At 36.7% G+C, this 15,508-nt stretch overlaps 1 protein-coding gene across 4 annotated transcripts in view; it reads left to right on the forward strand.

Moving 5' to 3' along the window:
- Positions 1 to 15,508, forward strand: part of ARHGAP20 (Rho GTPase activating protein 20) — a 190,192-nt gene that overhangs the window by 137,925 nt on the left and 36,759 nt on the right. For all 4 annotated transcript variants that reach the window (XM_070473609.1, XM_020869998.2, XM_070473608.1 and 1 more), the window contains exons 7-9: positions 1,486 to 1,563; positions 7,391 to 7,457; positions 9,803 to 9,991. In XM_070473609.1, the coding sequence (XP_070329710.1) occupies positions 1,486 to 1,563; positions 7,391 to 7,457; positions 9,803 to 9,991 (334 nt within the window). The remainder of the gene's footprint in view (positions 1 to 1,485; positions 1,564 to 7,390; positions 7,458 to 9,802; positions 9,992 to 15,508) is intronic.

Consider the following 15,508-nt stretch of genomic DNA (forward strand, 5'->3'; position numbering starts at 1 on the left):
AAAATTATTATTTTAGAAACCAGACACTTTGGGAGTGATTATTAGTATTATAGGATAGATCTTTCTGATGGAGGACAAACACTGAGCTTCCCCTGTTCATTTCTGATACTTTTGCTTAATCCTTAATCCTTGAAACTATAAGGAACGCAGTTTGAAGTCAGTTTAGGATACGATATGATATATATGAATGAATTTCAAAGCAATTTATTATTGTATTTATAGAGAATAAATACAATGATAGATAAGTGATGAGTTATCAGTGGATTTCACTTAGCTTTACTTTTAGATCATTCTGTTTCCATTTATTTTACTTATTTGTGCCATTTAAGCCTTATCAGGGACACAGCACTAATTGCTTATTTATCTGATAATTAGAATATGTAAAGTGTACCTGTGTGCAAAGTAAATACTTCTTTAATGTTTATAATGGAGTGTAGTTGAGTGATTTGACAGTGTTGTGCTAGTTTCAAGCGTACAGCAAAGTGATTCAGTTTACATACACATGTATCTATCCTTTCTCAAATTCGTTTCCCTCTTAGTTTATTAGAGAGTATTGAACAGAGTCCCTTGTGCTATATAGTAGGTCCTTGTTGGTTATCTGTTTTAAATATAGCAGTGTGTATGTGTCATCCCAAACTCCCAATATTTATTTCTTTTTTAATAGCATAGCATTGTCTGATTTTTAAGTAATGTCTTATAATTCAGTGAACTTTATAGGTAATCTCATTAATTCTGTTTCTCTTGTTGTGAACTATTTCTTTTTAAGCAGTAATCTCTCAGTGTAGTTGAGCATTTAACATAGGGATATCATAGATACTGTATTCAGTAGCAGACTTGGTAACAGCATTGACTTTTCTAAAATGTTCGGTGTATTTGCCAGACTCTTTGGTTTTAAGGCCTCTTCAGATTTCAGCAGTGAAAATCTCAGCAGCCACAGTGCCTGACATACAGAAAGTGCTCAATAAATAGTGTTTTTTTATTCCAAACTTTAAATGTCTTTTGTAACCAGTTCTTATTCTGATTTTACCTAAACTGACTTTTTACCATACAAAGAAATGAAAACCCACACTGTGAAACAGTGCTGAGAAAAGAGTAGAAAATAGGCTAAAGTTCTCCCTTGTTTATTGCATGTTGCTCTATGGAAATAGTCATAGACACAATGCAGAGGACCAGCCTCTCTGACTTTTTTGTTTGGTTTCAAGAGTGGTCCATGTAATCTCTCTGAACTGTATTTATTCTTCTTCTTTCTGGCTGAAGGTTTCATATTTTGAGTCATATTTTAAGAGGAAGAGATGTTTTATTAAAAGGAATAATATAAAAATCAAATGAAAATAAATTATAATCAAGGATTTGTGTTCTACCTAAGTGGTACTTTGTCAACACTTGAAATCAAGATTTGCCTGTGGATAATCATTTGACAGTAATTATTTGTTCCCTCAGTTTAAAATCCTTTATTTATATCTGTATTTCTTTTTTTCTCCACAGTCTAAAACTATAACAGTAACGAATTCAGATACAGCAAATGAAGTTATCAACATGTCACTACCAATGCTAGGGATAACTGTAAGTTTCTCTGCTAGATATTCTTAATTAAAAACAAACTTGGATGCTTTGTGCTTAGCCACTCAGTTGTGTCCGACTCTTTGCAACACCGTGGACTGTAGCCCGCCAGGCTCATCTGTCCATGGGATTCTCCAGACAAGAATACTGGAGTGGGCTGCCATGCCCTCCTCCAGGGGATCTTCCCAACCCAGGGATTGAACCCAGGTCTCACTCACTGCAGGTGATTCTTTACCATCTGAGCCACCAGGGAAGCCCTTTATCTGATACTTTAGATTATTAAAAATACTATCCCTTCCATCATAAGACAGCTGATTCTCACAGGTACAAAAGTCATATTTTGTTCCCAAAAATATGGAAAATAATGACAACAGTTTTTTATTCTTTTTGAGAGTTTTGTTTTCTTTTGAATTGAACTGTAGTTGACTTACAATATTGTATTAGTTTCAGGTGTACAACAGTGATTTGATGTTTTTATGGATTATACTCCGTATCAGTTCAGTTCAGTTCAGTTGCTCAGTCGTGTCTGACTCTTTGCGACCCCATGAATCGCAGCACGCCAGGCCTCCCTGTCCATCACCAGCTCCCAGAGTTTACTCAAACTCATGTCCATTGAGTCAGTGATGCCATCCAACCATCTCATCCTCTGGCATCCCTTTCTCCTCCCGCCCTCAATCTTTCCCAGCATCAGCATCTTTTCAAATGAGTGAGTTCTTCGCATGAGGTGGCCAAAGTATTGGAGTTTCAGCTTCAGCAGCAGTCTTTCCAGTGAACACCCAGAACTGATTTCCTTTAGGATGGACTGGTTGGATCTCCTTGTAGTCCAAGGGACTCTCAAGAGTCTTCCCCAGCACCACCGTTCAAAAGCATTGATTCTCCAACATACAGTTACTGTAAAATATTAGCTATATTCCCTGTGCTATACATTGCATCTATGTATCTTAGTTTATTCATACCTAGTAGTTTTACAACTCATAATCCCCTTCACCTACCTTGCCCTTCCCCCTAACCTTCTACTAATTGGTAACAGTAGTTTGTTCTTGCTATGTCTGTTCTTGTTTTGCTGTATCTTTTCTTTTGGGATGGGTTTTTTGGGGTTTTTTTTTTTTTTATTTTACGTATGAATGAGTGCATGCAGTATTTGTCCTTCTCTGTCTTAACTTATTTCAGTAAGCACAATACCCTCCAGATCTGTCCATGCTGTGTTGCAAATGACAAAATTTTCATTTTTATTTATGGCTGAGTAGCATTCCATTATTTATACACACATATACCACATATTCTTCATCCATTTATCTATTGATTGACATTTGGATTGCTTCAATATCTAGGCTATTATAAGCAATGCCACTGTGAACATTGGGGTGTATGTATCTTTTCAAGTTAGTGTTTTTGTTTTCTTTGAATATATACACGGGAGTGGGATGACTGAATCTCATGGTAGTTGTAGTTTTTTGAGGAACCTCCATACTGTTTTCCACCAGGGCTGCACCAGTTTACATTTTCACCAGCAGTGTACAGAGATTCTTTTTTCTCTGCATCTTTGAACACTTTTGTTATTTTTGGTTGTTTTGATGATAGCCTTTTTTTGTTTTGTTTTTGCATTTGAATGTCCAGTTATTCCAATAACAGTTGTTAGTTTTTATTTCTTTAGCTGCATTGGGTCTTAGCTGTGACATAGGGGCTCTCTAGAGTCGCACAGGCTCCGAGCGTGCAGGCTTCAGTAGTTGCTGTGCCTAGGCTACTTTCTTTGTGGCAGGTGGAATCTTAGTTTCCTGACCAGGGATCGAACCCACATCTCCTGTATTTGCAAGCCGGATTCTTAATCAGTGGCCACCAGGGAAGTCCTGATAACCTTTCTTAAAGGTGTGAGGTAATATCTCATTGTTTTGATTTGCATTTCTCTGATAATTAGTGATGTTGGTCATCTTTTCTTGTGCCTGTTAGCTAGCCACCTGCAAATCATCTTTGGAAAAATGTCTGTTCAGGACTTCTGCCCATTTGAGAGTTGGATTGGTTTTCTGATATTGATTTGTATGAGCTGTGTAAATATGGATTTAAATCCCTTATTGGTCATACCATTTCCACATATCTTCTCCCATTCTATAGGTTATCTTTTTGTTTTGTCACTGGTTTCCTTTGCTATGCCAAAGATTCTACTAATTTAATGAGATCTTATTTCTTTATTTTTGTTTTTATTCATTTTGCCTTAGGAGATAGATCCAGAAAAAACATTGTTATGATTTTAAAAGTGTTCTGCTTATGTTCTCTTCTAGGAGTTTTTGTTTTCCAGTTCTTAACCTTTAGGCCTTCAATCCATTTTGAATTTATTTTTGTACATGTTAGGGAAAATATTCTTATTTCATTTTTCACATGTAGCTGTCTTTGTTTTCCCAATACCACTTATTGAAGAGACTTCATTTTCCCCATTGTATATTCTTTCATTCTTTGTTGTAGACTAATTGACCATGTGCATGTGAGTTTATTTCTGGGTCCTCTATTCTGTTGCATTAATCTTTGTGTGTATTTTTGTACCGGTATCATAACAGTTTTGATTACTGTAGCTTTTTAGTATCATTTGAAGCCAAGGAGCACTTTTTTTTCCCAACATTGCTTTGGCTATCTGAGGTCTTTTGTGGTTCCATACAAATTTTAGGATTATTTACTCTAGTTCTGTGGAAAAATGTGTATATTTTGATAGCGTGTGCATGCATGCATGCTAAGTCGCTTTAGTCGTGTCTGCCTCTTTGTGACCTTATGGACCATAGCCCTCCAGGCTCCTCTGTCCATGGGATTCTGCAGGCAACAATACTGGAGTGGGTTGCCACACCCTCCTCTAGGGAATCTTCCCAACCCAGGGATCAGACCTGCATCTCTCATGTTTCCTGCATTGGCAGGTGGGTTTCTTACCACTAGTGTCACCTGGGAAGCCCATATTTTGATAGGGATTACATTTAAGATGTCAGTTGCTTTGGGTAGTATGGACATTTTAGCAATATTAGTTCTTCCATTCAGTGAACTAGAGTTATTTTGTCATTTATTTATATCATCTTCAGTTTCTTCTATCGATATTATAATAGTTTTCAGTGTATAGGTCTTTCACCTGGAACAGTAAAGTTTTAATATTAGCTTAATATTGAGCACTCTTCTTCCATTCCCATTTTATAACTTGTGTTAGCTAAAAAGCATAATAAGTTTAGACTACAATATTAGAGTGATAACATGCATTTTAATATTATATGCTATACAAATGCAGTTAGGGCTTTTTGATATAAAATTCTTAATAGAAAGTTTCAACCTCTTTCCCCTCTTTTCACTTCTCACTATGTAACTGTTATTTTCCTCTTTTCACGTCTCACTACGTAACTGTTATTTTCCTATCTCCTCTCCTGGTTCTTCCTTACCCGATTATTCACTTATTATACCAAGACTCAATCAGTGTTAGAATGATGGATTCTGAAGGATTTTCTCTACAATAGAATTTTTACATAAAGAACATATAGTTAGTAACCATATTCAGTGGCTGCAGGTCCAAAAACTGAGGTTGATACTACCTCCAAATGAACTGGTAAATTTAAAAATAAGCTTTGCATTAGACCATGGATTTTAAAGTTTAGTATGCACACCACATTTTCCCTTGTTTTGCTTTTTAGCTTCTGCTTCTTTCTGTTTCATGGGGCAATGGTGAGTTTTTGTAATTTTATTAATAGAGAAGATTGAAATGTTTGAGGATGAGGTAGGGAAAGAGAGTTGGAAAGTTCTCATGTTCTCCCTACCAGTATATAAAAACCACATAGTGGGTATTTGTATTAAAGAAAATGACTCTCAGAAGGATGGAACTAAAGGAAGCACTTGAACAACATCATTTCTTGAGTGAGATTCTCCATAAGTATAAAAATGTAGTGTTACTAAGATGTAGCATGTATTAAAGACATGCCATAGTCTTAACTGTTTCTGTTTGCTTTTACACATTACAATTATAAGCCCTTAAAAACACAGGACAACCAAAATTGAGAATAATAAGTCAGATTTATTTTAGTTAAATTTAATAATATATTTAAGATACAATTAAATATATATGCACTGGATAAAGCAGACACCTCTGCATTGATTTCTTATATAAGCTTATATTATACATTAGAAGAGAATGAATAACTTAAAGGGAAAGGAGAGAGATTAATTAATTAATGACATTTGTTTTCTTTTTTTTTCCATTTATTTTTATTAGTTGGAGGCTAATTACTTTACAGTATTGTAGTGGTTTTTGCCATACATTGACATGAATCAGCCATGGATTTACATGTATTCCCCATCCCGGTCCCCCCTCCCACCTCCCTCTCCATCCGATTCCTCTGGGTCTTCCCAGTGCACCAGGCCCGAGCACTTGTCTCATGCATCCAACCTGGGCTGGTGATCTGTTTCACCCTAGATAATATATATGTTTTGATGCTGTTCTCTCGAAACATCCCACCCTTGCCTTCTCCCACAGAGTCCAAAAGTCTGTTCTATACATCTGTGTCTCTTTTTCTGTTTTGCATATAGGGTTATCAGTTACCATCTTTCTAAATTCCATATATATGTGTTAGTATACTGTAATGGTCTTTATCTTTCTGGCTTACTTCACTCTGTATAATGGGCTCCAGTTTCATCCATCTCATTAGAACTGATTCAAATGAATTCTTTTGAATGGCTGAGTAATATTCTGGATAAAGTGATCAGTCTCATCATACCAAAAGTATTTCTGTTCAGTATAATTAGGAATTCAGGCTGTTTGGTTGTTAGGTTGTAAGATTGTACGGTTAGGTTGTAGATTGTAAAGTGTTTTCAAACACTACAAAAAAAGAAAGGATTTTTACTAAATTGCTCTTCCTGTTTGCAATAAAGTTTTTTGACTAGGAGACAGTGAAGGACATGATGGAGTAGGGGAGGGCAGTGGGAGATGTAATCTCTTTGCCAGGACCCTCCATTATAAGGTCAGGGTCATGATTTTTAATTAGAAGATAAAGGTAAGAATATTAAATATTGCCCATCTGTTCTAGTTTCATTTAAAACATTTTCACTTTATCCTCTTCTAAAGGATACAGCAAAATCTGTATAATTTAATATTGTTTCTTTCAAGTGAGATTTTAAATATTGCTGGGTTGTAATTCTGCTAGTGAACAGTTTCATTGTTCCCCATAAGTGGGCCTATTCTCTAGCCAGAGTTCTTGTCCTTTCTGTCCCCAGGACTGGACTCGCCCAAAGTAAAGCCAGTGTAGGCTGTGCCAGCTACCTGTCTCTCTCCTCAGCGCCCCATGGTCATTCCTCTCCTTCCACTCGGAAGCAGCTAAACTAATAGCCTTTGAGATTTTACTTTTTCATCACAGACACAGCAAGGTTGTAGCTTTCTGGATATAAAGCTGTCTTTGCAGGGGCATGTTGTAGATTAAATCCAATATTCTTTGAGAAGTTCAGAGAAGCAGAAGTTAGAACTCTGAAGATCGGTTAACCTTTCAGAAAACCAAGAAGTTTCTTCTTACTTTGTGAAAGAGCATATATATGATTTCATATTCTGTGGGCTATCCATAATAGTGAGGGCCTGATTCTGTTACAATCGGTGGATCCCTCCTCATCCCTAGGTAAAAATGAGTTCTCTGTTAGGGTTTAGAGAGGGAGAGATGGGTTATAGAATTAGCACTACCATCTTCAAAAGCCATATCCACCCACTATGAAGCTTAAAAGCATTTATATTGTCCCCCTTTTTTTTTGCAAAACATAAAAATGCCCCAAAAATGTATTCTCATTCATTTACCAAATGTGAAGAATTATTATTAATTCTTTTATCTCCAAGGGCTCTGAGAGAGAGTACCAATTATGGGTCAATTCTGGCAAAGAAGAGGCACCATATCCACTTATTGGTAAGTCTCTATGAAGATCTAAGATAGAATTGATTGTGAATTAATTATAATTCTAAATGTCTCAGCAAATTGACTATATAGTCCTAAACTTAAATACTATTAAATATTAAATCTTCTATAATAGTCATGTGTTAATTTAATAGATGCCTATCAAGTGTTTCCTATGTGCCAGACAAATGATATCTCTTTATTCGAGCAGCTAATGATATAGTTGGAAACAGAAATGTGAATTTTCCTCTTTTTTTTCTTTACAAAGAGAACTATCTTGTCAACTTTTTAAAAATTTTTTCTGAAAAAAGCAATATATGTTGTTACTCCTTTTCCATATATATTTATTTTTCATGTTTAGATTTTTAATTTCCTGTTCCCTTTCCTACTTACTACTTGCCTCTCTGGAAGACTATCTATGATCCAATCATGCCTCAGTCTTTCAGTGAGTATTTAACATCTGCCCTGCACCAGGAACTTTCTTAGGCATCATAAAGACAATGAAATTAAACCATTTAGATCCCTAAATATCCTCATTGACTAACTTGGCATTAACTACTACCTTTACTAACTACTTTGCTGTTTCTGTAGTCAAATTTTCCAGCATTTGAAGAATTATTGATAAATGATTTATCACCTCACCTTATTTAAATTGATTTCACTAAAAAAATTCTTGATAAGTGAGGTCATTCAGTGTGGTTAACAGAAAAAAAAAATGATTACGTTAAAGGACAGCATCTGTGGCAGATACTGAGATGATAACCATAGTTGATGAGAGTTCTGTTAATAATTTTTAAATGCTTACTATCTTCCAGACATTGTGCAAAGCATATCATATGAGTTATCTCATGTTATCCTTTCATTTAACTGTGGAGATCACTACTGTGTAATTCATGTTTCAAACAATCTGAGTAATCTGAAATCAAACTTTTCTGTGAAATGTATGTTCTCAGACTTAAATCATTATGCACATAGCTGGGGACAAAAACTTCACTGCATTTCCAGTTTCTTAATGTTGACATTTTATAAAAGTCAGTAAGCAACAATTAAAGCTGGGATTAAAAACCAAATGAGTACTTAAAATAATTGTTTTAATAAAATATATTAATTTAATTAAAACTGTTCAGATGGTAACTCTCAGGCTTAAAACAGCTTTAAGCTTCATTTCTAACTCTCACTAAAAAAACCATGGGACATGAAACATGATTGTTACTTAGCAACAGTTCTCCACTTCATATTTTAAGATGCCTTTCAAACTTCAATTGTATATTAGTTATTGGCCTTGTTGATGGCTTTATTGATGTCATAGAAGTCCTTTTTTTTTTTTTTTTTTGCCTTAATCTCTGAAAGTTGCTGTGGTACTTGATGTTAATGGAGCATTGACAATGTATGCCTATGCCAGATGGAAAGGAAAGAGTTCCCTGAGGTTCATTCAGTGAGAAATAAGGGATACAAGAGAATTTACTCTTTTTAAAAAGGAAACTAGATCTACAGCACAATGGTACTTGAGGAATAATTGAGAAAATGCAGCTGCTTAAAAGTACTAAAGAACAAAAAAATCGTGTTGCAGTCAGATGCAGAGTCGACATAGAGTTTAGTTTTTCTAGTTTGAAAATTACTTTTTAAATCTTGTCTCTGTGTTTCTAATACCCTGCAGTCTTCCTTCTAATTCTTGCCTTTGAATAACGACCTCAGAGTGCAGTAGTAGGAAGAAAACATAAATCAAACAAACCAGTCCTTTCGCTATTGAGTGACTAATTATATAACTAATAAAAAGTATAAAATGTCTTTTTTAGAAAGATATCTTGTGTTGAATAACAGTAATAATAGTGATGCCTGAAATATATAGTTTTTGCCCTTATTATTTAAAAAATATGAATTCTAAGGTTTACTTATTTGGTCCTTATAATGCTATGTGATAGGTAGGGTAAATATTTTAAGTCATGGGTTTAAGGCTGAGAGAGGTCAAGGATTGACTGAAAATTTACAGAATACAGTTAATGTCAAAGGAGAAACTAGAGTGCCTTTAAATATGTTTGAAGATGTGAGCATAGTCAACATTATGCAACTCACAGACTAATCTGCGCATTCCCAAACAAGGTACTCTTTAAAGACATTTTTTTCTCTTTGCTTTCTTCCCTCCGCACTCCAAAAATAAACTATTCTGGCTGGGCCACCTGCATCATGCACTGGTATCCAGCTGTGAGAGTGTGCGTGGTGATCATTAAGTCAACAAAAGGATTCTTTATACCAAAAGTCCCAGGAGCAAATTGCAGTACATTCCAGTATGTAGCACACACATTTACAGTGTCAGTCTGCCTAAAGTCTACATTTAGATTTTTTTTTTCTCTCTGTAGGGCATGAATATCCCTATGGAATTAAAATGAGCCATCTTCGAGACACTGCACTCCTGACACAGGGATCAAAGGACTCCCCCACCCCTTCCAACTTCCAAGAGCCCTTCCTCATGGAGCAGCTGCCCCGAGAGATGCAGTGTCAGTTCATCCTGAAGCCCAGCCGCCTGGCGGTGACCCAGCAGCTGAGTGGTGAGTTTTCTCCTCCCTCATAGAGCCTTTTTTAGCAAAACTTTTCGTTCCTAAAAGCAAAAAAAGTTCTTTGCCTTTCAGCCAGATGAAATATTTTTTCTTTTAAATTTGCAAAGTGTTTTGAAGGAAAGATGTAGTTTTAGATGATAGTTTTAGAAATTAGTGGTAGGACTGAATGACTTGTAATCAGCAGTTAATAACTGCAGTAGAGTCTGTTCCTTCTTTCTTCGCTATTCTTTCCCCTTTAACCTTATGTCCACTTCAGAGTCAAAGGCACCAGTCTATGCTGCAGGTGCTTCAATGCTTTCTTTGTACTGTAATACATTGCACTGTGTGTTCCCCCAAATGGTCACCTTATAAAAAGGAGGCTGTCAGTGATGCGTGTCAGGAGACTCTAATGCCCGACCTGGATCCTGCTCCTGATAGGTGTGTAAAGATTGCAACGATTTCCACAGAAATCTCTTGGTATTCTGCTAATCCCTCTGAACGTAGCCATCCCTTATCCACCCCGTAATTAAGACTCCAGAATGGTAAAAATGATATTCAACATAGGAGGACCATCATTAATTTGCTCTAACTCAAGTTTGAGCTTTACACCTCAGTCTGAAAGTAATATTGTGAAAAAAATAGAAGAAAATATATCATGCCAAAAAGTGTTGAGTGGGGTAGTGGAAAGTTGGTGCTGAATTTTTGTAGCTGCTTTTGTTGGTTTGAGAAAACTGGAGAAACCTGTGAACAGTGGCCGTTGTTTTATACTCATCCCCCAACACATGCATGTCCAACACTGTCCCTTTCTGTTGATGACCTAGCCTTAGATTTTATACTTCATTGAAGTCATTGGTCTAAAACTCCTTAATATTGCTGACATTGCGTGCAGGCAGGCTCAGTCATGTCCACCTCTTTGCGACCCCATGGACTGTAGGCCATCAGGCTCCTCTGTCCATAGAATTTTCTAGACAAGAATATTAGAGGTGGGTTGCCATCTCCTACTCCAGCGGATCTTCCCAACCCAGGGATCCAGCCCACGTCTCCTATAGTGGCAGGCAGATTGTTTACCACTGCGCCACCTGGGAAGCCCTTCTTGCTGATAGCAGCTATAAAAACTGATCTTGCATTTGCCCCAGTCCTCCTCCCTCCAGCAGTGGTAAATTGAGGTTTTGAACTCTAAGGCTATTTACTCACATCTTTGGGCCATTTTGAAGGGGTATTATAGACATGTTACAGTTTTCTAACCTCTAAAATATGAGCTCCTTGAAGGTGGAGAGTTGGGTCTGTTTTGTGTACTGCTATATTCCCAGCACCTGGAACAGTTTCTGCATACATAAAAAAGTGTCCAATAAATCTTTGTTGAATGAATTTATTAATAGGTGTGTTGTTAGTACTTATTAAAGTTACAAAAGGAATGTTGCCTTTATATCTAAGATGAGAATATTATTTTACTCTTCTACCTTTATTACTCATGTTTTTCAAAACTGTTTCTGTGGGTACCTTGTTAATAAAATAAAATAAAATAAGTGTATTTTAACTATAATTGGACCAAAATAATCAGGAGTCAAGAATCCTGAAGGTTTTACTCATTTCTGCCATCAATTTGATTAGTTAATTGTAAGCAGCCTTTAGTTATTAATCCTCTGCTTCTCCCTGTTAAAGATTAAGATAATAATAGTTGCAGCTATAAAATGATTCATAATAAATGGAGTAACTATAGACCAATGGTGGCAGCTACCTGTGTAGCTAAACAGTTAATATGTGAACCAGTTTTGTATGTTTTTTTAATACAGAGGATTTTGAGAGCAACTATTCTGGAAATCACTTAGATCAGGAATCAACAGACTTTCTCTGTAAAGGACCAGGTAGTAAAATTTGCAAGTCAGCAGACAAAACTGATAATATCATGTGGTACTTACATAACAAGACAGAAAACAAGTTCACAAAATTTTTACAGATGATATTCAATATGTAGTAATATTTGAGTATGTGCATGCTCACTCAGTCATGTCCAATCTTTGCAACCGCGTATACTATAACCTGCCATTCTCCTCTGTCCAGAGATTTTCCAGGCAAGAATACTGGAGCAGGTTGCCATTTCCTCCTCCAGGGGATCTTCCCGACCCAGGGATTGAACCCACATCTTCTGCATTGGCAAATGGATTCTTTACCACTGTCCCACCTAGGAAGCTCATAATTGAGTACAATTTTATGTAATACAGATATACTAATGAAAATAATTCTTTTGGGGAAATAACATTTCACTTAATTGGGGTTCAAAATTAGTATTCCAGGTTGGGAAGATCCCCTGGAGAAGGGCATGGCAACCCACTCCAGTATTCTTGCCTGGACAGTATTCTTACAGGGCAGGCTACAGTCCATGGGGTCACAAAGAGTCAAACAGGACTGAGCGACTCAGCACAGCATAGCACACACCATAATTAAATGTAAAATATTCTGATGTAATGATATTTTATACATTTCATGATCTTTGAAAATACCCTTTCACACACATAGGTACTGCCAAATACTAATGTATCATTCTACAAGTATGTAACTTTTTAAATTTTTATTGGAGTACAGTTGCTTTGCATCATTGTATTAGTTTCTAGTATAGAGCAAAGTGAATCAGCTGTACATATACAAGGAGATCCAACAAGTCCATCCTAAAGGAGATCAGTCCTGGGTGTTCACTGGAAGGACTGATGTTGAAGCTGAAACTCCAATACTTGGGCCACCTGATTCGAAGAGCTGACTCATTGGAAAAGATCCTGATGCTGGGAAAGATTGAGGGCAGGAGGAGAAGGGGACAACAAAGGATGAGATGGTTGGATGGCATCACCATCTCAATAGACATGAGTTTGGGTGGACTCTGGGAGTTGGTGATGGACAGGGAGGCCTGGCATGCTGCGGTTCATGGGGTCCTAAAGAGTCGGACACGACAGAGCGACTGAACTGAACTGAACTGAACTGAATATTCCATTGATAGTTCAGCTGGAAGGAATCCATTGGTAGCTCAGCTGGTACATTCCCTGGTAGCTCAGCTGGTAAAGAATCCACCTGCAATGCGGGAGACCCCCGTTCGATCCCTAGATTGGAAAGATCCCCTGGAAAAGAAATAGGCTACCTATTCCAGTATTTATGGGCTTTCCTGGTGACTCAGACAGTAAAGAATCCACCTGCATTGGGGGAGACCTGGGCTTGATCCCTGGGTTGGGAAGGTCCCCTGGAGAAGGGCATGGCAACCCACTCCAGTATTCTTGCCTGAAGAATCTCAATGGACAGAGGAGCCTGGTGGGCTACAGTCTTGGGGGTCACAAAGAGTCGGACACGAAGTGACTAAGCACTAATCTATCCTTTTGTATGTATGCACCATATCTTCTTTATCCATTCCTCTCTTGGTGGACATTTAGGTTTCTTCCATGTCCTGGCTATTGTAAATAATGCTTCTGTGAACCTTGGGTGCAGGTATCTTTTTGAATTATGGTTTTCTCCAGATAGCACAGTAGTGGAATTGCTAGGTCACATGGTAGTTCTGTTTTTAGTGTTTTAAGGAACTTCCATACTGTTCTCCATGGTGACTGTATCAATTTACATTTCCACCAACATCGCAAGAGGCTTTTCCCTTTTCTCCATATCCTCTCCAGCATGTATTGTTTATAGATTTTGTGATGATAGCCATTCTAACCAGTGTGAGGTAACGACTCTTGTAGTTTTGATTTGCATTTCTCTAATAATTAGTGATGTTGAGTATCTTTTCATGTGTTTGTTGGCTATCTGTATGTCTTCTTTGGAGAAATGTCTATTTAGACCTTGTACCCATTTTTTGACTGGGTTGTTTGTTTTTTTATATTGAGCTGAATGAATTGCTTATATATTTTAGAGATTAATCCCATGTCAGTTTCTTCATTTGCAAATGTTTTCTCCCATCCTAAGGGTTGTCTTTTTGTCTTGTTTATGGTTCCCTTTGCTGTTCGAATGCTTTTCAATATACCTAGGTCCCATTTATTTTTGTTTTTATTTTCGTTACTGTAGGAGGTGGGTCAGAAAAGGTTTTGCTGTAATTTATTCAAAGGGTGTTCTGCCTGTTTTCCTCTAAGAGTTTTATAGTGTCTGGCCTTATATCAGATCTTTTATCCATTTTGTTTTTGTGTATGGTATTAAGTAGTGTTCTAATTTCATTCTTTTACTTGTAACTCTCTGGTTTTCCCAGCACCACTTATTGAAGAAGCTGTCTTTTATCCCTTGTATATTCTGTCCTTCTTTGTCATAGATTAGGGGACCATAGCTGTGTGGGTTTATCTCTGGGCTTTCTATCTTGTCCCGTTGGTCTATATTTCTGTTTTCTGCCAGTACCATACTGTCTTGATGGCTATAGCCATGTAGTATAGTCTGAAGTCAGCAAGCCTGATTTCTCCAGCTCCATTTTTCTTTCTCAAGACTGCTTTGGCTTTTGAGGGTCACGTTTCATACAAACTATAAAATTTTCTGTTCTAGTTCTGTGAAAAATGCCATTGGTAATTCGATAGGGATTGCGTTGAATTTGTATATTCCTTTGGATAATACAGTCATTTTCACAACATTGATTCTTCAAACCCAAAAACATGGTGTATCTCTACATCTGTTAGTGTCATCTTTGATATCTTTCGTCAGTATCTTATAGTTTTCTGCATACAGGCCTTTTGCTTCCTTTAAAGTGAGGGCCTCCCTGGTGGCTCAGAGGTGCTTCCTTAGGTTGGTTTATTCCTAGGTATTTTATTCATTCGTTGCAGTGATAAGTGGGATTGTTTCCTTAACTTAATTTCTCTTTCTGATCTTTTGTTGCTAGTATATAGAAATGCAAGAGATTTCTGTGTATTAATTTTGTATCCTGTAACTTTAATTGCTTTCATAGTTCTCTGGTGTTATCTTTAGGATTTTCTATTTATAGTATCATGTCATCTACAAACAGTGGTTGTTTTACTTCTTCTTTTCCAATTTTGATTCCTTCTCTTTCTTTTTCTTCTGTGATTGCCGTGGCTATGTCTTCCAAGTCTGTGTTGAATAATAGTGGTGAGTGAAGATCCTTGTCTTGTTCCAGATCTTAGAGAAAATGCTTTCAATTTTTCACCATTGAGAATAATGTTTGCTGTAGGTTTGTCATATATGGCCTTTATTATGTTGAGATAGGTTCCTTTTCACTTTCTGGAGAGTTTTTTTAATCATAAATGGTGTTGAATTTTCTCAAAAGCTTTTTTTGAATCTATTGAGATGATCATATGTTTTTATTCTTCAATTTGTTGATGGTGATGTATCACATTGATTTGTATACATTGAAGAATCCTTGTATCCCTGGGATAAATCATACCCTTGATCATGATAGATGATCCTCTTAATGTGTTGTTGGATTCGATTTACTAGTATTTTGTTGAAGATTTTGCATCTGTGTTCATCAGTGATACTGGTCTATAATTTCCTTTTTCTGTGATATCTTTGTATGATTTTAATATTATGGTGATGGTGGCCTTGTCCAATGAGTTTGGGAATATT

Source organism: Odocoileus virginianus, chromosome 10, assembly GCF_023699985.2.
Source record: "Odocoileus virginianus isolate 20LAN1187 ecotype Illinois chromosome 10, Ovbor_1.2, whole genome shotgun sequence".
In the NCBI taxonomy this organism is placed as follows: Eukaryota; Metazoa; Chordata; class Mammalia; order Artiodactyla; family Cervidae; genus Odocoileus; species Odocoileus virginianus.